Source organism: Suncus etruscus, chromosome 10 (assembly GCF_024139225.1).
Source record: "Suncus etruscus isolate mSunEtr1 chromosome 10, mSunEtr1.pri.cur, whole genome shotgun sequence".
In the NCBI taxonomy this organism is placed as follows: Eukaryota; Metazoa; Chordata; class Mammalia; order Eulipotyphla; family Soricidae; genus Suncus; species Suncus etruscus.
The window spans coordinates 112,185,982-112,210,189 of record NC_064857.1 but is presented as its reverse complement, the minus strand read 5'-3'; the positions used below and the strand labels follow the sequence as shown (position 1 = coordinate 112,210,189).

The 24,208-nt window shown below is 36.0% G+C and overlaps 1 protein-coding gene across 1 annotated transcript in view; it reads right to left on the bottom strand.

The window, feature by feature from the left end:
• DPY19L2 (dpy-19 like 2) overlaps positions 1–24,208 on the bottom strand; it is a 111,866-nt gene that overhangs the window by 72,823 nt on the left and 14,835 nt on the right. The window contains exons 5-8 of the mRNA XM_049781738.1: positions 8,529–8,649; positions 7,648–7,741; positions 5,480–5,537; positions 1,317–1,408 (exon numbers count right to left, since the gene is read on the bottom strand). Of these exons, the coding sequence (XP_049637695.1) occupies positions 1,317–1,408; positions 5,480–5,537; positions 7,648–7,741; positions 8,529–8,649 (365 nt within the window). The remainder of the gene's footprint in view (positions 1–1,316; positions 1,409–5,479; positions 5,538–7,647; positions 7,742–8,528; positions 8,650–24,208) is intronic.

Sequence of the window (24,208 nt, the reverse complement as noted above, 5' to 3'; positions counted from 1 at the left end):
CTTATAATTTTAATAAAGAAAGAAAACATGAACAGAGATGATTTGTACTTAAATGTGGTCTGAAGTTCTCCAGGAGCACAGAGGATAGAGTGGACTCAGTTTAATTAGTAAGAGATTTTACTAATAGCCTAGCAACTAATCTCTATGGTCAAGTTTACAGTATCCTACTAAGTCTTTTTATAATCTTTTCAGTTGTCTTAAATTTCTGAAATGTTTAGAAATCTAGTTAATTCCAATGTCCCCTAAGAGGTTTGAAAAAAATAGTGTGATAAAACTGCTAGAAATATTAATGGTCAGAAAGACAAGTACAATTATACATACATATATAGAGTTATGTATACATATGTGTGTATGTATGTATATATATGTATATATATATATGGAGAGAGAGAGAGAGAAAATATGGTATCTGTTCCTTATACAGCAAACATAGCATTTCCCCAAGCTCGTTTGTGCATAGGATACTTAGTTAAGAAAGCATACATCATTTTTCATTTTTTTTTTTTTTTGGTGTTTGGGTCACACCCAGCAGTGCTCAGGGGTCACTCCTGGCTCTATGCTCAAAAATCCTGGCAGGCTCAGGGGACCATATGGGATGCCATGATTCGAATCATCGACCTTCTTCATGTAAGGCAAACGCCTTACATACATGCTATCTCTCCGGCCCCATACATCAATGTTTTATGAAAATCACAGACTGGGAAATTCCCTAAAATTGAATCTTTGAACAAGTAAATATTTGAATCTTTACAAATCTATCTGAATATCTCTATATATGTATATTTATAAGGACAAAATTAACTACCTCAGGGTGTAGAATAGCCCTGTGAGCCCTGTGAGCCCTTTATAAAGCCTACGATATCATTATGGTCTAGCCCTGGTAAGGAACAGGACAGACACAAATGCTTCTAAGTTAATAGCACATGAATAATGCTATAAATATCCGAATGACCTTTGACAGAAAAGGGTTCCAAACTTTAGAAATCAATCCTTTTCTTTTCAATGTGTATTGGACCACACCCAGCTGTGTCTCTGCCCTCATCATTCCTAGCAGTGCTCAGGGGACCAAATATGGTACTATAGTGAATAGACCAAATATGATACTGTAGTGAATAGAACTCAGGTAAATTTCTTATATGCTGTCCTGTCTTTCTGCACCCTCTCGAAAGAATTACTCAGTAATTTTAGATTAATTTCTTAATATTCTATCATAACAATTACAGAAATTTGGTAAACTAATAACAGATATAGCAATTTGAAGTATATCCTAAGATATTTAAATTTGATTTCTAATTCGCTTTCTAAAGAAAAATTACCTAAGTATCATACTTAAAATATACATCTGAAGTACAAGAAATGGGTATGAAAAACTTTCCCGGAGAGGCGGTGTCCACATCACACGAGTAGCCTGAAATTAACAAAATGCTTATTTAAATTTTATTGATTAAAAGAAAAGAATTAAAATATCTATGTTAGAATAATTTTAATAACTTTAAGTAAGTTTTGATTGAATCACCATGAGATAGAATTGTTCATGAATAAATTTCAGTAATAAAGATTCATTTTTAATAATTTTTGTACTATGAGGCCAGAGTGGTAGCACAGTAGTACGGTGTTTGCCTTACACGCAGCTGACCCAGGACAAGTGCAGGTTCAATCCCCAGCATCCCATATGTCCCCCGAGCCAGGAGTAACCCCTAGGCACTGCCAGGTGTGACCCCCCATTTTTTTTGAACTCGGGTTGAAATACATAGTAGAGGTTTTCAATTACAGTAATTCTCTTAATGAACCCTTAGCCATTAGGTAAAGCACCATTTACTAATTTGTTCCTAAGCAAATAAAATATGTATTAGGTCAATCCGAACTAAGAATGGTAGGTACAGGGACAATGAAGAGTCCAGGACTGAAAAACAGATCCACATTCAAGTCTTGAAATTAGGATCAACACAGCTTCAGGGCTAAATACACACATGTTCAGAAAATTACCTAAGCAAATGTGACCTAAAATATACACAGACAATAACAGAAAACAAATATATATACAGTACAATATTTTAAATTATTTATATATATAAAATATATATTATATATTACATTATATTGTATTATATTATATATTTGAAAACTATTATATATAGTATTTTATACTTTAAAATATATCATATACATATATAAAATATAAAAGTATTTCATATTTCTTTAAAAATGACAATTTTGGAAAAAGCATTAAAGTTTTAATGCTGGGCGTGATTCCCTAGCACTACAAAAAAAGTTAAAAACAATTACTAAGAGTCACTATTAATAAAATTGTAAATATTTATACCAAGTATTCTGAAAATATCAATCATAATTTTAATAACTGCTCTAACTTGTAATTACATATTTTTTATTTTCATTTTTCCATTAGTTTAAAAATTTAAAATACTATAAAAAGTTATTTTGATATGCAAAATTGCATTCTACCATCACCCCAGTGACTCCTTACCACTATCCTATACATCTGGTCTACTCTGGTCTTCTCTCTTCTACCTCCATCTTCCACACTATTTGAAAATTGGTTCTACATATCAATGAAAACAGTTTATGATTTTCAAAAATGTCTTTTTTATTATATTTTCCTCCTATATTCCAGATGAGTAATTTAGTATTTGTCCTACAACTTATTTTGTCTAACATGATACCTCGCAATCTCATCCATGTCGCAGAAAACTGCATTTTTCTTTTCTTACTACTACATAGTGTTCAAGTGTGCATATGCACCACAAGTTTTATTTTAATTTAATTTTTTATACAGTCATAACCTTTATTTTTGATTTTTGGACCACACCCGGTGATGCTCAGGAGTTACTCCTGGCTATGCGCTCTGAAATCGCTCCTGGCTTGGGGGCGCCAGGGGATCGAACCTTGGTGTGCATGGGTAAGGCCTTACAGCTTGTGCCACTGCTCCAGCCCCTAGTCACAACTTCTTGACCCTGCAGTTAAACATTTGAAATGCTTCTATATCTCAGCACTGTACTAAGCTTTGTAATGAACATGCGTTTAAATGTATATTCTTTTGAATTAACATTTTTGTGTTTTTGTTAGTAACTGAAAAGTGGAATTGCTAAATATTTATGGCTCTATTCTTAAATTTCTGAAATCTCCATATTGGTTTCCATAGAAGTTGAACTAGATGATAATTGCCACCAATACTGAGCTAAGGGTTTCTCTCTCACTATATTCCTTCCCCTCAATACTGGTTGTTTACAATATTTGACATATGCCACTCTCATGGGTGTGATAGTATATCTGATTTACTTTTGTTTTTGTTTTTGAGTCATACCCGACAGCGCTCAGGGGTTACACTCCTGGCTCTGTGCTCAGAAATCACTCCTGACAAGCACAGTGGACCATATGGAATGCTGAGATTAGTACCACCATCTGTCCTGGATCAGCTGCATGCAAGACAAAAGCCCTATCACTGTGCTATCTCTCCAGTCCCAGTATACCTGATTTTTTTTTATTTGCTTATCCCTAAGAACAAGTGAGAGATATTTATTCATATGCCTTTTAGCTTTATATATGTCATCTTTGAGTTTAATCATCCCTACATATTTTGGATAAAATTCGAACTTTAGTTACAGAGCCGACTGCCTTATTGATCGTGGATATCAACACTTTGTGTGGTGTTGTATGTACATATGGTTTCTTCCATTCAATAGGATGTCTTTTAATTTTAGCTCATGTTTCTTTTGCCATGCAAACTATTTTTAATTTGAGGTAGCCCATAAAATAATTCTATAGTTTTTGCCTTTGGAGTGAAATCACAGTAGACCTCTAAAACATCTAATTCTGGGAGACTTCTGTTAATGTTTTCTTCAAGAAACTTCATGAAATCTGGCACATTCTCAAAGTCTTTCAATCACTTGCTTCAACTTCAAGTTGTGTCTTGAAGACTGTCTTTTACTGTACCTAGCACCTTTGTCATAGGCTGTCCATAAATCTGAGGGTTGTCATGGTTCCTTAAGTCTATTCCACTGGTCTGAGGCTCTCTTTATTTCTAATATTACATTTTTATTACAATTGTCAAATGTTATAATTAAGAGGAAATGCAAATTTTCCTATTCCATCTTTTTTTAAGACTTGCTTTGACTGCTGCAGTTATCTCAGCTATTGTGTTATAGAGTAAATTGAGAATATTTATTTATAATTTATAAAAATTGACAGTAAGCTATCACTCCAATGAGAATGGTCTATTTTAATAAGATAAAAGCCTCAAGTATTGCCAGTGTTATGCAGAGAGAGGAATCCTTAATCACTGTTAGTGGGAATTAAAACTGGTTCAGTCCCCATGGGGTGGGAGGATATGACCATTTAGAGATAATTAAAAGTAGAACTGCTGTTGTGCTCCAGCAGTTCCAGTCTTAGGTGTCTACCTCAAGAACACAAAACAGTAACCTGAGAATATATATACACATGTCTGTTCTACTTAGCTATTCTTAGCTAAGATCTGGAAAAAACCCACGTGCTTAGTAAGTTAGGGGCAGAGAGATAGTACAGGGTTACAAAAAAAAAAAAAAAAAAAAAAACCAAAAACTTATCAGTGCCTTTTCTAAGACTGTGAAGAACATCATCAGGATTTTGATGGAGATTACAATGAATCTATGCAATATTTAAGATAGGATTGTCATTCTGACAATGCTGAGTCTTCCAATGTAGAAACATGGGATACTTTCCACTTCCTATGGTCTATTTTATTTCTTTTTTCAGTGACTTGTAGTTCTCTGGGTAAAAGTCACTTAATCACATTAACTTTAACTTTATAACTTCTACAGAGAGGATTACAAGCACCTCACCAAAACATTAAGGTAGGAGTAAATGAAAATATAAATATATGGGTATATGTCAGGGGTGGCGAACAAGTTCGACACAAAGAGCCAAAATTTAAACTGTGAGAGTCAGATAGCCACACCACGCAGTGACCTGCCAACACTCACACAAAAGCATGTAATTTTAACAAAAATATATTAAACACATATTGCATTTTGCCATTTTGAGTGAGAGTAAAAATCCTGTTCGCCACCCCTGATATATGTAATTATATATTCATATGTATATATAGTAAAAACCAGGCTAGGCATTTCATGTAATAAATTATATAATGAGTATATACAAATATATGGATTAACATGGTTGAAATATTAAATTACAATATGATTTATTTTACTTAGTAGCAGCTCTATGTGGCACTCATGAAGTTTGGTCACAGAGTCATTGTAAAGAGCTGAATATGCAATACTGAAAATACTAGGGCCACCCTGTCAGTTCCAAGTGCTTCTAGGACTACACCAGGCAATACTCAGAGGAACCATGTTGAGCTGGAAATCAAATCCAATTGTTGTACTATCATAATGGGAAGCCCAAATATTTATTGTTTATATGAATATATTTCACTATTCCTTAATATCCCTTCAAATGAAAAACTGTTTTAGAAACAAACCTCTCCATGGTTGAAAAAGTAGCATAATACTGTGATTAGGCCTCCAACTTGAGTCCCACTGTAAAATTAAAGTTTATAATCATAACTCATGCAATTAATTTTTAATTAAATTGTATCCTAAAATTTAAAATCACATTAGCATATAATATTAAATATTAAAAACAGTAAATTTATAAAAGCCTATGATAATTTAGTATTCTTGAAAGATTAAATTTAGACATCAATGATATGTAGGTTCAACAGTATTGTAAGAAAGCTTAATAATGCATTTTGTATAGAACAAATATTCTTACATAGGTGATTATTTGAATATTATTTCAATGAGGAATGAAAGTTAAGTCTGGTGGCATGAGCTGAGCACAGGATGCTAAAGTAGACATTTTGGTACATTGGCAAATTTCTCTAAAGGCTTAAAAAAAATACAAACTCCAGAGTAATAACACAGCATGTAGGATGTTTGCCTTTTATGTGGTTGATCAGGGTTCAATCTCTAGCATCTCATATGGTCCCTTGAGCTCACCAAGAGTAATTTCTGAGCACAAAGCCTGGAGTAACCCAAACACTGCCAGATAAGACCCAATTAAAAAAGTCAGCAATTCAAGGGGGTCATATACAAGAAGAGCAGAGGAAGGTGAATCTATCCTTCTATGGAAAGGGTAACTGTAATTAAGGCTTATAAAATCTTATTGTTTACTGGAAAAGCTAGCTTATGTGATTATGCCAAGAGTAGAGAGCTGAATGCATGAATTTGATAATGACAACTTATCCTCATTGCTCCTAATCAAAATTATAAATATTACTAATAGCAAAGATAGGCTATCAATATTTGAAAATTTTAACCACAGGGAAAAAGCCTTTGATCAAGATTCAGCATTCATTTATTATTACAAACTGAGTTACAGGATGAAGAAACATGCCCAATTATAATAAAGACCACATATGACCAAGCCTTATAATAAAGACACATATGACAAAGCTTTAGCTCATCCCACTCAATAATGAAAGACTAAAGTATTTCATCTAAGATCTGGAATGAGACAATGAAGACCATGTTTTAACACCATTAGTTAACATGCACTAGAAATCCAAGTCTGAGCAGTTAGATTATGAAAAAATGTCAAAAATTTCAGAGACAAGAAAGAGAGTACAGCAGATAAGGCACTTGCTGTGCATGCTGCTAACCCAGATTATGGAAAGAATAATTCCTGAGGGCAGAGCTAGGAGTAACTCCTGAGAATTGCCAGATGTGGCCCTAAAACAACCAAATAAGACATTCAAATTGGAAAGAGAGAAGTATGTATGTTATAAGTAAAAGACTTATGTATGTATATGTCCATAAACTCCTAGAATTAACTTAGTAAGTTAAAAATTACAAATTATATTGCTTGCTGTATTTATATGTATATAATTAAAATTACAAGAAAGATAAGTGAAAAAACAATACCTTTTAAAATAAAATAAAATAAAAACGATTTTATTCCATATGAGCCCTAAATACTGCCACGAGTAATTCCTGAAAAGCTAGAAGTAATCCCTGAACACCACTGGGTATGGCCTCCCAAACCACAACAATTAAAAAGTATTTTAAATATCTAGCAATATATTTAACTAAGAAAATACATACATACACATGAAAATCTCTTTAAGATATCAATTAATTAAATAACATAAGAGATAAGAAGACATTCTCTGCTCACAAACTGGCCAGGCTGGCCATTGTCAAATGTTCATTTTTACCTAAAGCACTATACAGATTCACTGCTAAGAATTCTCTTTAAGATCCTGTTGGTGATTTCCACAGAAATGGACAAAAATCCTAAAATCAGTTATGAAGCCATAAAAGGCATCTAAAGCTTCAAACTATACAACAAAGATATCATAATTGAAAAAGTATGCAATAAAAACATACTTGCAGAACAATGGAATATAATTAAGAGCTCGGAAATAAAACCACATATATAATTAGCAAAAAAAAATCCAACAAGGAAAAATATGTTAAAGGCACTTTAATGACAGCTATAATTTGTTACATAATATTGTCTAAAACTCTCAAATCTTCATACTTCCAAGTTAATAAATTTATTTTTACTAAATCGTTTGTTTCAAAAATATATCACTGCCTATAATTATTATAAAAAGTATTAATATTTTTAATTCAGTAATCTTACCTCAGGAATGTGCCATATAAAAAGAATAATGCCATCACTGATCCATTTAAAATAAAGATCACACCAACATAAAAGCAAGCAGGGTCTCCCAATCCTTTGAAAAGATATATAGTAATTAATTTTCATAAAGTACAATTGGGTCCAATTACCTCAGTACTTAACGACTACGTACTTCACAATTATTTCATAATGTGAATAATAAAATCAAATAGAAAAATAACTATATAAATGTCGCTCAGGTCCCTATATCTTATTTTTTAATGTGTATGCATAACTAAATAATTACTACTATAATAGCAAGATATTATATGTTAGAAAATATATCTTTCACATTAATCTAGTTCAGTTACAAAATAAATCTCTTAAATGTCACTTGAATAGAAAATTAAAAACATTATTTTCTATGGCACCATTGAGGACCAAGTTTACATCCAACAATATATTACTGCATGTAGTAAGAATGGTTTATATATGATAATATATTCTATAAATAATATATAATAATATAAATAATATATAAATATTTATCATACTACATATAAATATATTTTGTATATTATATAAATTTTATATATGACAATATTATATGATATTGAAAATATATCCCTGATCCCTTTGTATTGTATTCTGAAATTTAATAATTACTTAGATGTAAGATTGCTTTACATTGGGGCATTTTGTACTTAAATTTAAAGTTAATATTTCTAATATACAATATCTTTCTCAGAAAAAATTCTTTATAAGGTATATTTTCTTTTAGGTGAATCAGTTCTAGAAAAGTAAATCAAAGTTATAGAAATTCTTAAAAAGATTCAAAATATTAAAATATGATGATGTAAAGATAAATGAAAAAGCAATAGGTACTTTAGGAAGAAACATGCCTTCACAGCTTTGAATTTCACTTAGAGATTCTTTTCTGGTGACATTCCAGCAAGTCTTAGTTGTTATCCCAAATAAATTTGTTATTCCCACAATAGTACGATACCAGAAGGCTATAATCACCTACAAAAGATAAAAGAAAAGGTATTAGAGAAAAATAATCATAAATTAATAAAGTTTGTTAAATCATATCATAATAAAGTTTCGTAAAATAATCCAAAATATAATTTGTAGTGACTGCCTTTGTCATTACAAAATTTTGCTGAGATTTATTACTTAACTTGAGGAAATAGTTACTTAGAATTTGCAATGTAGGGACTGGAGCAATAGCATAGTGGTAGGGCATTTGCCTCGCATGCGACCAACACAGGATGTACCCCAGTTCAATTCCAGGTATCTCTTATGTCCCCTGAGCCTAACAGGGGCTATTTCTGAGCACAGAGCCATGAGTAACCTCTCTGAGCGCTATCAGGTGTGATCACCCGCCAAAATATAATTTGTAAGGTATATGGGTATACATGTTCATGTACATAAACCATACATAAACTATAAACCAAGGATACATATCACTGAATAATGTGCATCTATAAAAAGTTGTTGTGATCAGTGTTTATATTATACCCTTGTAATTAGACCTGTAACATAATAGTTATATAATCAACTATAAAAGTCACTAAAATATAATGGTATTTAATAGGAAAAAAAAAGATTTAGAGGATGATTTAAAGGTAGTGAAGTGAGAGAAATCCTTGCTTCTTGTAAACCACAGGAAAGTGGATAGAGAAAAAAGCCCCTGGCACTGCACCAAAAGCATGCCAGGGTGAATTTAGTACCAGTGCAGGTACTTGAATACTTGTCCAGCAACCAACCATCCTTCTCACTGAGGAAGCAAGATTCCAAGTAACATTAAACACTGATATGTCGAGCACCAGCCTTGGATTAAGGGAACATCAGGAAAAATGAAAAAAAAAAAAAAGACAAAAAACCAGGAAGATCCACAATATCAGAGAGTCATAACCCACCTATAAAAAGAAAAGATTTAAGAGTAGAAATCATATCAATGCTCAAAACCTGAAAATGACATTTGGAACAAAAAATCAGTAAATTTGAGGAGAGCTTGACATAATTTTAATAGAAATAAAGGTGCTAAAGTGTGAAATAATTTTAGTAGAAGGATCCAAAAAATATTGCATCAAATCAATAGACTGGATAAAACAAAAGAAAAAAACACCCATCTCAAAGATATAGAAAACAGCTCCACCTCACCAGGAAAGAAGAGGAAAAGAAAAGAGGAACAGAAGATAAAAGAAACAAAGATAATGTAAAAAGATATATTGACAGTAGCATAAGGAACAAACTCAATCATATGAATTCCAGATAAGGGAGAAAAGAGGCTAATTGAAAAAATATAAATGAGAATGTCCCAAACTTCAAGAGGGTGATGAGACCACTGATCCAAGTGATCCAAAGACTATGAATTCAAATAAACCCAAGCAGAACAACACTAAGACATAATGTAAACAAAAGGCAAGAACAAAAGACAGATGCCTTACAGCAGAGACAGAGTCTGGAGAGAGTCAGACTTGCCGTGCACATGGCTGATCCCAGCACCATCCATATATTATCCACTGAGCACCACCAGGAAAGAGCCCTGAGCACAGAGGTAGGAGTAAATCCTGAACACTACTGGGTGTGGCCCCAACAAACAAACAAACAAACAAACAAAATTCAGCACACATTTAATGAAAAAAAATTATAGTACAATTCTCTAACAGACTCCGCAAGCAGGAGGATAGAGTGACATATACAAAGAATGAATGATTTATCTAGTAAAGTTATCACCAACATTTGAAGGAGGATAAAAAAAAATATTCTCAGATAAAGAACTACTAAGGAAATATTTATAATTTAAAACAGCTCTGGGGGGCTGGAGCAATAGCACAGCAGTAGAGTGTTTGCCTTGAATGCAGCTGATCTGGTACAGACCTGGTTCAATCCCTGGCATCCCATATGGTCCCCCAAGCCTGCCAGGGGCAATTTCTGAGCACAGAACCAGGAGTAAGCCCTGAGCATCACCAAGTGTGTCCCCAAAACAACCAATCAATCAATAAACTATAAAAAAATAATAAAACAGCTCTGAAGATATGATGACTGGACTCACAAAAAAATACAAAGATCAGAGCATAAACAGTCAAATTTGTCAGAAATACATGGCAACAAATACCTTTATATTAAAACTTCTCTAAATGTCAATGGACTGAGCTCTCTCATTAAAAAAAATGTTACAGACAGAATGGATGGATTCAGAAATAAAACCCAACCTTTCTTTTGCTTAAAAGAGATAAATTTATGGGCCAGAGTGATAGTAAAACTTATAAGGTGCTTGCCTTGCATGTGGCCAACCCAGGTTCAATCCTCGGCATTCCATATGGTCCTCTGAGAACCTCCAAGAGTGATTCCTGAGTACAGAGTTAGGAGTAATCTCTGATCATTGTCAGGTGTGACCCACAAACAAAACAAAAAACAAAACCAAAATGACAAATACTTAAAATTGTAATCATAAACATGAGATTCAGAATAAAAGGCTGAAAACTGAGATTTAAAAATAGTAATGGCCATATTTATATCAAATACATAGCATTCAAGCTAAAGAAAATAACCAGAGATAGAAATTACATACTGGTTAATGGACCAGAGAGAAAGAGGTCTTAACTCTTATTCACAAACACACATCAAAGGAAGGGGCAGCAAACTTCACAAAGCAACTGCCAACCATCTGTGCAGATACATGAACAGAAATACAACAGTAATTGGGGTCTTTAAGATCTTTAATATCCAATCTTCATCACTAGACTCATAGATCAGGAAGAACAATAAATAAGAAGAATAAGAGAACTAAATAAGAAATTAGAAGAACTAGGATTAATAGGCATCTACAAGACCCTCCATACCCCCAAAACCAGTACATATTCTTTCCCACTGCACAGGAAATATTTTCCAAGAATTACTACTTGAAGGAATAAAATTCATCTACCATAAAGTTACAAAAATGATATTAAGTGGAGCCGGAGTGGTGGTGCAAGTGGTAGGTCCGCAGTTCGATACCTCAGCATCCCGTATGGTCCCCTAAACCAGGAGTGATTTCTGAGTGCATAGGCAGGAGTAACCTTGAGCGTCACCAGGTGTGGACCAAAAAGCAAAAATAAAATAAAAATCTTTTTAGAATACAATTCCATGAAGGTAGAAATTAATAATAAAAGTCTAGAAAAACTTCAACATTTGGATACTAAATAACCATATTGTTTAACTATTTTTTTGTAAAAAAAAAAAAAAAAAAAAAAAAGCTCAAAACTTCTTAACTTGAGAAACTAGAAAAATAGGTGAATCCTAATATAGAAGAAAGAAAGTGATAAGAAATAGAATATAAATTAATGAAACAATACAACAAAATAACAACAAAACCAAATGGTTTAAAAAAAACTGACGAAGGAAAATAAAAAGCCTTAGCTAAAACAAAAAAATCTGGCAAAAAAAAAAAAAAAAAAGAGGGGCCAGGCGGTGGCGCTAGAGGTAAGGTGCCTGCCTTGCCTGCGCTAGCCTAGGACGGACCGCGGTTCGATCCCCCGGCGTCCCATATGGTCCCCCAAGCCAGGAGCGACTTCTGAGTGCATAGCCAGGAGTAACCCCTGAGCGTCACTGGGTGTGGCCCAAAAACCAAAAAAAAGAAAGAAAAAGAAAAAAAAGGTACTATATGAATTAAGTCCTCAAGTTAAAACACCAGAACACTGGAGACATGGGTCTGGAATTGGATGTTGGTCTGGAAAATATTTCACACATACAGGCATGGAGAGAGAAAAAGATTTTCAGGAGTTACCCAATTTATCTTTAGATTCTCGAAAGCAGTAGCTCCAAGGATATCTGGAAATGTAAGGTGACTTCCTTTTCCATCCAAGTATTTAATCTGAGAATAATTGTCACACCTGGAGGTGGGACTAGGTATTCTCACCACCATGACTGAAACCCAATATAAACATTTCTGTAACCATGGTGCTTAAATATTTAAAAGAAGGGTGTCTGCAATGATGTTCTAATGTTTTTGTCTACAAAAAACAATGGCAAAGGAATTTGGATGCTATGGATTTTTATTATAGTTCTCATTATAAGAATGTTTTATTTATTTTCTAATTAAATGTCTGTGAAAATGTTTTAATGATTTTTCTCCACAGATGTCTATGGAAAGGGAACTTGGATGTCTAGACTCATATTGCAGTGCTCAGTACTCTAAACTCTTACTACATTCAGTATAAGAATGTTTAACAACAAGAATAGAAATCATAATAATTGGAAAGAAAAAAATGGCAGAGATGACAGCAGCAGCAGCACAGAGGAGCCTGGAGACACTGAGAGTAGTTTGTCCCTGTGCAACCCTAAGTGTAAAATTCCCAAAATCCTCAAGTTGTTGGAGAAACAACAGCATATGAACAGATCAAAATTCAACCTAAGGAGATTGCAGGATAAAAAACATGGTGGCAGGCTGTGTTAAGAAACAAAGGCAATGCTGGGAGTAGCTACAAGGTGGTAGCCTGTAGAAAGATAGGAGTCTGGCAGTAAGAGGCTCCCTGAATTAGTTGAGTGGCAGGGCTGGGAACTGTGGTGAGCATCTTTGGAATCAAAGGCTCACTGTGAACTCAGGCAAGTGCCCCCAGGAAATAGCATGGCTGATCCTCTTTCTCCACAGTCACACATTTCCTCTAGGAAAGTAGTCCCATCACAATGAAGCCATTACATTGCAAATGTCACAATGGGAAGACACTTAGTGAATGAAGATGGTAGTTCTGAGAACTCAACTAACATCAGCCTCCTGTATATCCTGTGAGATAAATGTATTGTGGAGGAAATGTGGACAGTCAATAAGACTCAAAAGGATACAAAAATAGAAATGAAAACAAACAAAAAATAATAGGTCTGAAAAACTTGGTAACTAAAACGAAAAACTCACTGGAAGTACTCATTAGCAGATTAACTGCTGCAGATGACAGAATCAGTATGATGGAGGATGAGCTGCATAATATCTCCATACAACAGAAAAAGTTGAAAAAGAGCCAGAGAGGTGAGTGCAGTTAGAGAAATAACTATACTGAGAACTATCATAACCATGTGAATGAATGAGGGAAGTGGAAAGCCTGCAAAGAGTACAGGTGGGGGTGGGGTGCGGTGGGGTAGAGGGAGATTTGGGACATTGGTGGTGGGAATGTTGCACTGGTGAAGCGGAGTGTTCTTTACATGACTGAAACCTAACCACAATCATGTTTGTAATCAAGGTGTTTAAATAAAGATATTATTAAAAATAAACAAACAAGACAAAAAATACTCAAAATAAGTAAACTAACAACAGACCTTTGGGATAAATTCAACAGGAACAACATAAGAATCATTGGAATCTAACATCGGCAAGAAGAAAACACCTACTAAAAATCAACAATCATTGTTGAGAAGTTCCCAGAAGTAAAGAGTACATGCACTAACATCCTATGTTCAAAGAGTAGTAGCAAAAGAGACCCAAATAACAGCACCCAAAGCATATCTTAGTCACAATGATGAAAACCATAGAAATAGAAAACTGAGGTTCTGGAGCAATAGCACAGCAGTATGGCAGTTGCCTTGCACGTGGTCAATCCCAAAAGACCTTGGTTTGATTCCTGGCATTCCATATGGTCCCCAGAGCCTGCCAGGAGCGACTTCTGGAAACAGAGCCAGGAATAACCCGAGAGCTGCTGGGTGTGGTCCAAAAACCAAACCAAAAAAAAAAAAAAAAAAGGAAAAGAAAAACAAAAGAAAAGAAAAACAAAAGAAATAGAATATTAAAAGAAGCAAAATCAAAAAGAGAAATTACAAAGAATTATCCTTAATATTTATAGCAGATTATCACAAGCAACCTTCCAGGACCAAAGGCAACAGAGGGATGTAGTGGAAAAAAGACAATGAAATGAACACCTCACCAAAGCTGAACTTTCATTCATGTGTGAAGGAAGGATACACAGCTTCTTAAATTTAAAAAAAAAAAAAAACAACAAAAAAACACACAGCTCGAGAACTTTGCATACTCAAGCCAACATTAAAAGAATAGAAGAGTCTACTTTAAGGCAAGACAGACACCACTAACACACGAAACTTTTATCCTCCAAATGGCATAAAATCCTATGACAACTATCTCTCTCAATATCAACAGATGCAAAGTTCCTCAACAAAATACTATCAAATAGAATCAAACAGCTCATCAAGAAACATGGCCAAGTAGGATTCATTCTAAAGATGCAAAGATGATTTAACATACACAAATTAATCAATTAACATATGAATAAAATATTGAAAATCATAATCATAACATGCAGAAACCATTTGACAATCTCCAGCACACACAGAATGGGAGAAAATTTTCACCCAATACCCACCTAATAAGGGGTTAACATCTGAAATTTAAGGTACTTTTAGAGTTTAATAAAAAGAAAAACTAACCCCATCCAGAAATGGAAAAAAGAGCTGAACATTTCAAAGAAATACAGTTGGCCAAAAGGCACATAAAAAGTACTCTATACCATTAATCATCAGGGAGGTGCAGTGTTTTAAATTTAATTTTTTAATTTTTTATTTAAACAACTTTATTACATACATGATTGTGTTTGGGTTTCAGTCATGTAAAGAAAACCACCCATTACCAGTGCAACATTCCCATCACCAATGTCCCAAATCTCCCTCCTCCCCACCCAAACCCCACCTGTACTCTACACAGGCTTTCTATTTCCCTCGTACATTCTCATTATTAGGATAGTTCAAAACGTAGTTATTTCTCTAACTAAACTCATCCCTGTTTGTGGTGAGCTTCATGAGGTGAGCTGTAACTTCCAGCTCTTTTCTCTTTTATGTCTGAAAGTTATTATTGCAAGAATGTCTTTCATTTTTCTTAAAACCCATAGATGAGATCATTCTGCGTCTTTCTCTCTCTGACTTATTTGACTCAGCATAATAGATTCCATGTACATCCATGTATAGGAAAATTTCATGACTTCATCTCTCCTGACAGCTGTGTAACATTCCATTGTGTATATGTACCACAGTTTCTTTAGCCATTTGTCTGTTGAAGGGTATCTTGGCTGTTTCCAGAGTCTTGCTATGGTAAATAGTGCTGCAATGAATGTAGGTGTAAGGAAGGGATTTTTGTATTGTATTTTTGTGTTTCTAGGGTATATTCTAGAAGTGGTATAGCTGGGTCATATGGGAGATCGATTTCCAGTTTTGGGAGGAATCTCCATATTGCTTTCCATAAAGGTTGAACTAGATGGCATTCCCACCAGCAGTGGATAAGAGTTCCTTTCTCTCCACATCCCCGCCAACACTGCTTGTTCTCATTCTTTGTGATATGTGCCAATCTCTATGGAGTAAGGTGGTGCCTCATAGTTGTTTTGATTTTCATCTCCCTGATAATTAGTGATATGGAGCATTTTTTCATGTGTCTTTTGGCCATTTGTATTTCTTCTTTGTCAAAGTGTCTGTCCATTTCTTCTCCCCATTTTTTGATGGGATTAGATGTTTTTTCTTGTAAAGTTCTGTCAGTGCCTTGTATATTTTGAAGATTAGCCCCTTGTCTGATGGGTATTGGGTGAATAGTTTCTCCCACTCAGTGGGTGGCTCTTGTATCCTGGGCTCTATTTCTTTTGAGGTGCAGAAGCTTCTCAGTTTAATATATTCCCATCTGTTAATCTCTGCTTTCACTTGCTTGGAGAGTGCAGTTTCCTCTTTGAAGATGCCTTTAGTCTCAATGTACTGCAGTGTTTTACCTACGTGTTGTTCTATATATCTTCTGGTTTCGGGTCTGATATCGAGGTCTTTCATCCACTTGGATTTAACCTTCGTACATGATGTTAGCTGGAGGTCTAAGTTCAATTTTTTGCAAGTAGCTAGCTAGTTGTGCCAACACCACTTGTTGAAGAGGCTTTCTTTGCTCCATTTAGGATTTCTTGTTCCTTTATCAAAAATTAGGTAATTGTATGTCTGGGGAACATTCTCTGAGATTCAAGCCTATTCAACAGATCTGAGGGCCTGTCTTTATTCCAATACCATGCAGTTTTTATATCTACTGCTTTGTAGTACAGTTTAAAGTTGGCGAAAGTAATTCCTCCCATATTCTTTTACCAATGATTGCTTTAGCTATTCTAGGGTGTTTATTGTTCCAAATGACTTTCAAAAGTGCCTGATCCACTTCTTTGAAGAATGTCATGGGTATCTTTAGAGGGATTGCATTAAATCTGTACAATGCTTTGGGGAGTATTACCGTTTTAATGATGTTAATCCTGCCAATCCATGAGCAGGGTATGTGCTTCCATTTCCGCGTGTCCTCTCTTATTTCTTGGGGCAGAGTTTTATAGTTTTCTTTGTATAGGTCCTTCACATTTTTAGTCAAGTTGATTCCAAGATATTTGAGTTTGTGTGGCACTATTGTGAATGGGGTTGTTTTCTTAATGTCCATTTCTTCCTTATTACTATTGGTGTATCGAAAGGCCATTGACTTTTGTGTGTTAATTTTGTAGACTGCCACCTTGCTATATGAGTCTATTGTTTCTAGAAGCTTTTTCATAGAGACTTTAGTGTTTTCTAGGTAGAGTATCATGTCATCTGCGAACAGTGAGAGCTTGACTTCTTCCTTTACTATCTGGATTCCCTTGATATCTTTTTCTTGCCTAATCGCTATAGCAAGTACTTCCAGTGCTATGTTGAATAGGAGTGGTGAGAGAAGACAGCCTTGTCTTGTGCCAGAATTTAGAGGAAAGGCTTTCAGTATTTCTCCATTGAGGACAATATTTGCCTCTGGCTTGTGGTAGATGACCTTAAATATATTGAGAAAGGTTCCTTCCAGTCCCATCTTGCTTAAAGTTTTGATCAAGAATGGGTGTTGGACCTTATCAAATGCTTTCTCTGCATCTATTGATATGATCATGTGGTTTCTATCTTTATTGTTGTTGTTGTTGTGTAATTATGTTGATAGATTTACGGATGTTAAACTAGCCTTGCATTCCTGGGATGAAACCTACTTGACCATAGTGGATGATCTTCTTAATGAGGTGTTGAATCCTATTTGCCAGGATTTTGTTGAGGATCTTTGCATCTGTATTCATCAGCGATATTGGTTTTTTTTTTTTTTTCTTTTTTGGTAGCATCTCTGTCTGGTTTAGGTACCAAGGTGACGTTGGCTTCATAAAAGCTATTTGGAAGTGTTCCTGTTTTTTCGATTTCATGAAAGAGTCTTGCCAGGATTGGAAGAAGTTCCTCTTGAAAGGTTTGAAAGAATTCATTAGTAAATCCATCTGGGCCTGGACACTTGTTTTGGGGCAGACATTTGATTACTGTCTTAATTTCCTCAATAGTGATGGGTGTAAATAGTGTGTTTAAATATGCTACATCCTCTTCATTCAACCATGGAAGATTATAAGAGTCCAAAAATTTATCCATTTCTTCCAGATTTTCATTTTTATTGGCATACTGTTTCTCTAAGTAGTTTCTGATTATCCTTTGGATCTCTACCATATCAGTAGTGATCTCTCCTTTTTCATTCTTAATACGAGCTATCAAGTTTCAGTCTCTTTCTTTGTTATTTTTGCCAGTGGTCTATCAATCTTGTTTATTTTTTCAAAGAAACTTCTGCTTTTGTTGATCTTTTGGATTTTTTTTTGGGTTTTCACTTCATTGATTTCTGCTCTCAGCTTTGTTACTTCCTTCTGTCTCCCTATTTTTAGGTCCTTTGGTTGAGTACTTTCTAATTCTATTAGCTGCATCATTTAGCTATTCAGGTATGCCCCTTCTTCTTTCCTGCTATGTGCTTGCAAAGCTATACATTTTCCTCTCAGTACCGCTTTTCCTGTGTCCCATAGGTTCTGATAGTTTGTGTCTCCATTGTCATTTGTTTCTAGGAAGGTTTTGATTTTCTCTTTAAATTCATCTCGGACCCAATGCTTATTCAGTATTAGGCTGTTTAACTTACAGGTATTAAAGTTTTTCTTCTGTGTCCCTTTGTAGTTCATATATAATTTCAGGGCTTTGTGGTCAGCAAAGGCAGCCTGCAAAATTTCTATCCTCTTGATATTATGGAGGTATGTTTTATGTGCTAGCATGTAGTCTATCCTGGAGAATTTCCCATGTACATTACAGAAGAATGTGTATCCAGGATTCTGGGGGTGGATTGTCCTGTATATATCTACTAGACCTCTTTTTTCCATTTCTCTTTTCAGGTCTAGTATATTCTTGTTGGGTTTCAGTCTGGTAGGCCTGTCAAGTATTGACAATGCCGTGTTGAGGTCTTCCACAATTATTGTGTTGTTACTGGTATTATTTTTCAGATCTGTCAAAATTTTATTATATATTTTGCTGGCCCCTCATTCGGTGCATATTTATTTAGGAGAGTGATTTCTTCCTGCTGTACATATCCCTTGATTAATACAAAATGTCCATCTTTGCCCTTACAACTTTCCTAAATAGAAAGTTTGCATCATCTGATATTAGTATGGCCACTCAAGCTTTTTTATGGGTGTTGTTTGCTTGGATGATTTTCCTCCAGCCTTTTATTTTGAGTCTATCTTTGTTCTGACTATTCAGGTGCGTTTCTTGTAGGCAGCAGAAGGTTGGATTGAGTTTTTTTGATCCATTTAGCCACTCTGTGTCTCTTAACTGGTGCATTTAGTCCACTGACATTGAGAGAAAGTATTGTCCCGGGAGTTACTGCCATCTTTATATCGAAGTTTGGTGTGTCTTTTGGTCAGTCTTGCCTTAAAGTAGGCCATTCAGTTTTTCTTTTAAGAATGGTTTTGAGTCTGTAAAGTTTCTGAGCTGTTTTTTGTCTGTGAAACCATGTATTGTTCCTTCAAACCTGAAAGTGAGTTTTGCTAAGTGCAGTATTCTAGGCGAAGCATTTATTTCATTGAGTTTTATCACTATGTTCCACCACTGCCTTCTGGCCTTGAGTGTTTCCTGTGACAGGTCTGCAGTAAATCTCAAGGATGTTCCCTTGAATGTAATTTCTCTTTTTGATCTTGCTGCTTCCAGAATTCTGTCTCTATCTGTGGGATTCATCATTGTGACTAGGATGTGTCTTGGGATGTTTTTTCTGGGGTCTCTTTTAGTTGATACTCTTCGGGCATGCAGGATTTGATCGCATATATTCATTACCTCTGGTAGTTTCTCTTTAATGATGTTCTTGACCATTGATTGTTCCTGGAAATTTTCTTCCTGGGTCTCTAGGACTCCAATGTTTCTTAAGTTGTTTCTGTTGAGCTTATCATAGACTTCTATTTTCATCTGTTCCCATTCTTTGAGTAATTTTTCCATTGTTTGATCATTTGCTTTAAGGCTTTTTTCCAGTCTCTTCTGCTGTATGGAGTTGCTATTTTTCTCATCTTCCAGTGTACTAATTCTATCCTCAGGTGCTGTTAACCCGTGGGAAAACTCAACCATGTTTTTCTTCAATTTATCTACTGAGTTTTTCAGACCTGTTATTTGACCTGAAATTTCAGTTTGGAGTTTTCTGATTTCTATCTTCAGATTCTCTTGGTTCTTATTAGTGTTCTCTTCTATACTTTGAGTTCTTTGAACATCTTCCATATTGCGATTCTAAACTCCTTATCTGAGAGACTGACTAGTTGTTTGGTCATGTTCAAGTCATCAGAGTTGCCATCGTTATTCTCTGCCTGGCGCTGTCCTGAGTTGTTTCCCCTTTGTCGCACTTGTATTGTGGGTTTTTCTACGTGATGTCGTTGTATTCATTGGCTAAATGATGTGCATGGCTGGGAAGTGAAGTGGAGTGGCCATGCTCCTCTGGCTTCATCCTTTCTGGGCTTGTAAATTCACCTCCAGGGAATGCTCCAGGGAAGGCGAGTCATCCGCAGATGAGCCACACACAGGATGAAATCAGGCCAAATATGGAGCACAGCACAGAAAACAGGCAGATAGGAGTGCTGGCATCTGAATTCCAGCAGGGTTCAGCGGCTTTCCCTTTCTGGGCTTGTAAACTCACCTCCAGGAAAGGCTCCAGGGAAGGCTCGTCATCCGCAGAGTAGCCACACACAGGATGAAATCAGGCCGAAAATGGAGAACAGCACAGAAGACTGGCAGATAGGGGTGCTGGCATCTGAGTTCCAGCAGTGTTCAGCGGCTTCCCCTTTCTGGGCGTGTAAGCTCACCTCCAGGGAAGGTGAGCCATCTGCAGATGAGCCACACAGAGGATGAAATCAGGCCGAAAATGGAGCATAGCACAGAAGACAGGCAGACAGGGGTGCTGGCATCTGAGTTCCAGCAGAGTTCAGCGGCTTCCCCTTTCTGGGCTTGTAAAGTCAGCCATTTCTTACATACTCACTCACTCGCTGGGTAGCTTCAGAATGCAGTTTTTATGGGGGTTCGCTTCCCAGGGCTCTGAGGAGAGCTTTAAGGATTCAGAAAAGACTGAGAAGCACAGGACAAGGCTTCCTTCAGGTCTCCAGTTCCTCAGAAGAAGCACAGCAGGGCAGAGACTCCGCAGGTAAAGCAATCAGCACTCCACCTGGAAATCCCCACAGTCAGCCATTTCTTACTCACTCGCTCACTGGGCAGCTTCAGGATGCAGTTCTTTTGGGGTTCACTTCCCAGGGCTCTGAAGAGAGCTTCAAGGATTCAGAAAAGACAGAGAAACACAGGACAGGGCTCCCTTCAGGTCCTCAGTTTCCTCAGAAGAAGCACAGCAGGGTGGAGACTCCGCAGATAGAGCAATCAGCACTTCACCTGGCAATCCCCACAGTCAGCCATTTCTTACTCACTCGCTCGCTCGCTGGGTAGCTTCAGAATGCAGTTTTTTGAGGGTTCGCTTTCCAGGGCTCTGAGGGAGAGCTTCAAGAATTCAGAAAAGACAGAGAGCACAGGACAGGGCTCCCTTCAGGCCCTCAGTTTCCTCAGAAGCACAGCAGGGCGGAGACTCCGCAAATAGAGCAATCAGACTCCACCTGGCAATCCCCACAGTCAGCCATTTCTTATTCCTTAAATTTAATTTTTATTGATACCATTGTGATTTAAAAAGTCCTTCACAGTTTTGTTTAAGACATACAATGAATTAAGGACAATCCCACCACCAGTGGAGACCTCCCTCCACAAATGTTCCTAACGTGTATCCTATACCACTGGCCCTGATTAAAGCGTGCCAGTATAACAGGCCCATTTTAAGTTTATAACGCTAAAATTTGGGTATCTTGATTCCATTATTGTTAGTTTTGGCTTGGATATTTAGTTGTCCTTTTCACCACCACCAAAGCACCTGAGACCACTTAGCCCCTGGCCTCCATATCCTTTTATATGTTTTTCTCCTCTTCAACTCAACTTCTTTCTCCTTGCTCTACTCTGGGGCCAAGAGTGTTTGAGACTACTCCCATTTTAAGCACTGTATTTCTTCATGCAGTTATTCTAAATACCACATATATGTGATATAATTCAGTATTTATCCTTCTTCTGGTTAATTTAACATAATATCTTCCAGTTCCATTCATGCTGCATAAAACTGAATCATTGCATCAATACTTATGACTATGTAGTATTGTATATATGTACCACATCTTCATGATTCATTCATCTGTTGTTGGGCATCTCGGTTGATTAAAAGTCTAGCTATTATACTGAATAGTAAAATGAATAGTGGTGTGAATATATCCTTTTAGAAAATTTTTTCTTATCTTGAGAATATATACCGTATTTTCCAGTGTATAAGACGACTTTTGAAACAAAGTCAACCGAAAATTGGGGATCGTCTTATACGCCGAGTATATCCCGAAAAATGTTTCAATATGCCGCTAAACAAAAATTGTCTGAATATTGCCACAAAACAAATTTTCCAACTCAATCCCACACCAATCACTGCAAGGCTGCTCAGACCGCCTCTCTAACTCAGCCAATCCAAGCAGGCTTATTATGCATGCAAATTAGACAATGTTCTGGACCCAAATCTACACTGTAAAAAGCCTGCTCAGATTGGCCAGAGTCAGAGAGGAAGTATAACCTTTGAACCTTTGCTTGTTGTGATTGGTTCACTGTGGTACATGAGCACAGGAACACATGCAGCACAGGAACTTTCTGTCTGATAGAGCGAATATAGGCCTAAACCTATGTTTTAATGGCAAAATTAGGGGGTTGTCTTATACGCCGGCAAATACGGCACCCAAAAGTGGGATTGCTGGGTAATAAAGCAGCTCAATTTTGAGTTTCCTGAGAACATTCCAAACTATGTTCCATAGGGCTTTGAACAGGCAGCATTCCAACCAGCAGTGGATCAGAGTTCTTTTTTTGCCAGTCCTGCCAACATGGAATGTTCACATTATTTTTATATGCATCATCCCCACTATTGTAAGATGTTATCTCATTGTAGTCTTGATTTCTATTTCCCTAATAAGTGAATTATGAGCATTTATTCATGTGCCTGTTGGCCATCTGTTGGTCTTCCTCAGAGAAGTGTCCGTAGGTTTCCTCTCCTCATGTTTGAAGGGGTTTTTATTTGGGTTTTGTGGAATTAACCTTTGTGAGTACTTTGTATATCCTAGATATCAAACCTTTATCTCATGTGTTGAGGCCAAATTTTTCTCCTAGTAAATTAGCTGTCTTCTGGTTTTAGCCCATGTTTCTTTTGCCATGTAGAATTTTTTTTTTACTCTGATATAGTCTTATTTATTTAGATTTGATTCTATAGTCCCTGCCACTATCATCAAAGACATCTTTGAAGTCTAAGACTTCCTATGTTTTCCTAAATGAACTTGAAGGATTTGGGTCTACAGGTCTTTAATCTACTTTGTTGGCTTTTGTGTAAGCTATTAATCTTTAATTTCTTACATGTGTTATCCAATTGTTCTAACACTACTTTGTTGAAGAGACTGCCTTTGTTTCATTTCAAATTCTTACCTTTGTCAGAGATTAACCATATACCTGGGGGGTTGTTAATGAATATTCTATCTGACCCACTGGTCTGAAAGTCTCTTCCAATACTATTCTGTTTTGAAGTTTCCGTTGTATAGGTTTCTCATCTCTATTGTTAGGTTGATTCCTAGATACTTGGTAAGTTTTGGGCACTACTTTAAATGGGATATTCTTTATCTATTTCTCCGCTGAGTCATTATTTGTATAAAAGAATACAATCATCAGGGCTGGAGCAGTGGTGCCAAGTAATAAGGCGTCTGCTTTGTGCAAGCTAGCCTATAGATGGACCATGGTTCAATCCTCTGGCGTCCCATATGGTCCCCCAAGCCAGGAGCAATTTCTGAGCACATAGCCAGGAATAACCCAGGAATAACCCATGAGCACTACCAGGTGTGGCCTAACCCCCCACCCAAATGAATAAATAATTAAATAAATAAATAAAAGAAAGTAAAAGAATACAACTGTCTTATGTTTTGACTTTGGCCATTATGCTGGCCACTATGCTGTATTGGTTAATTGTTTTGGGGAGCTTTTTTGTGGACTCTCTCATCTTTAATGTAATGTTTCTATTCTTCTGTTGTTACCCTTATATATGAGGTATTTTCTTTTATTGATGTTTTAAGTAGTCTTTGTCCTTAGAGTCTACCAATTTGGTTACTCTGTGTCTTGATGGTGTTTTGTTGTTTGGTATTCCTGATTCTGAGCAGGAGCCTCT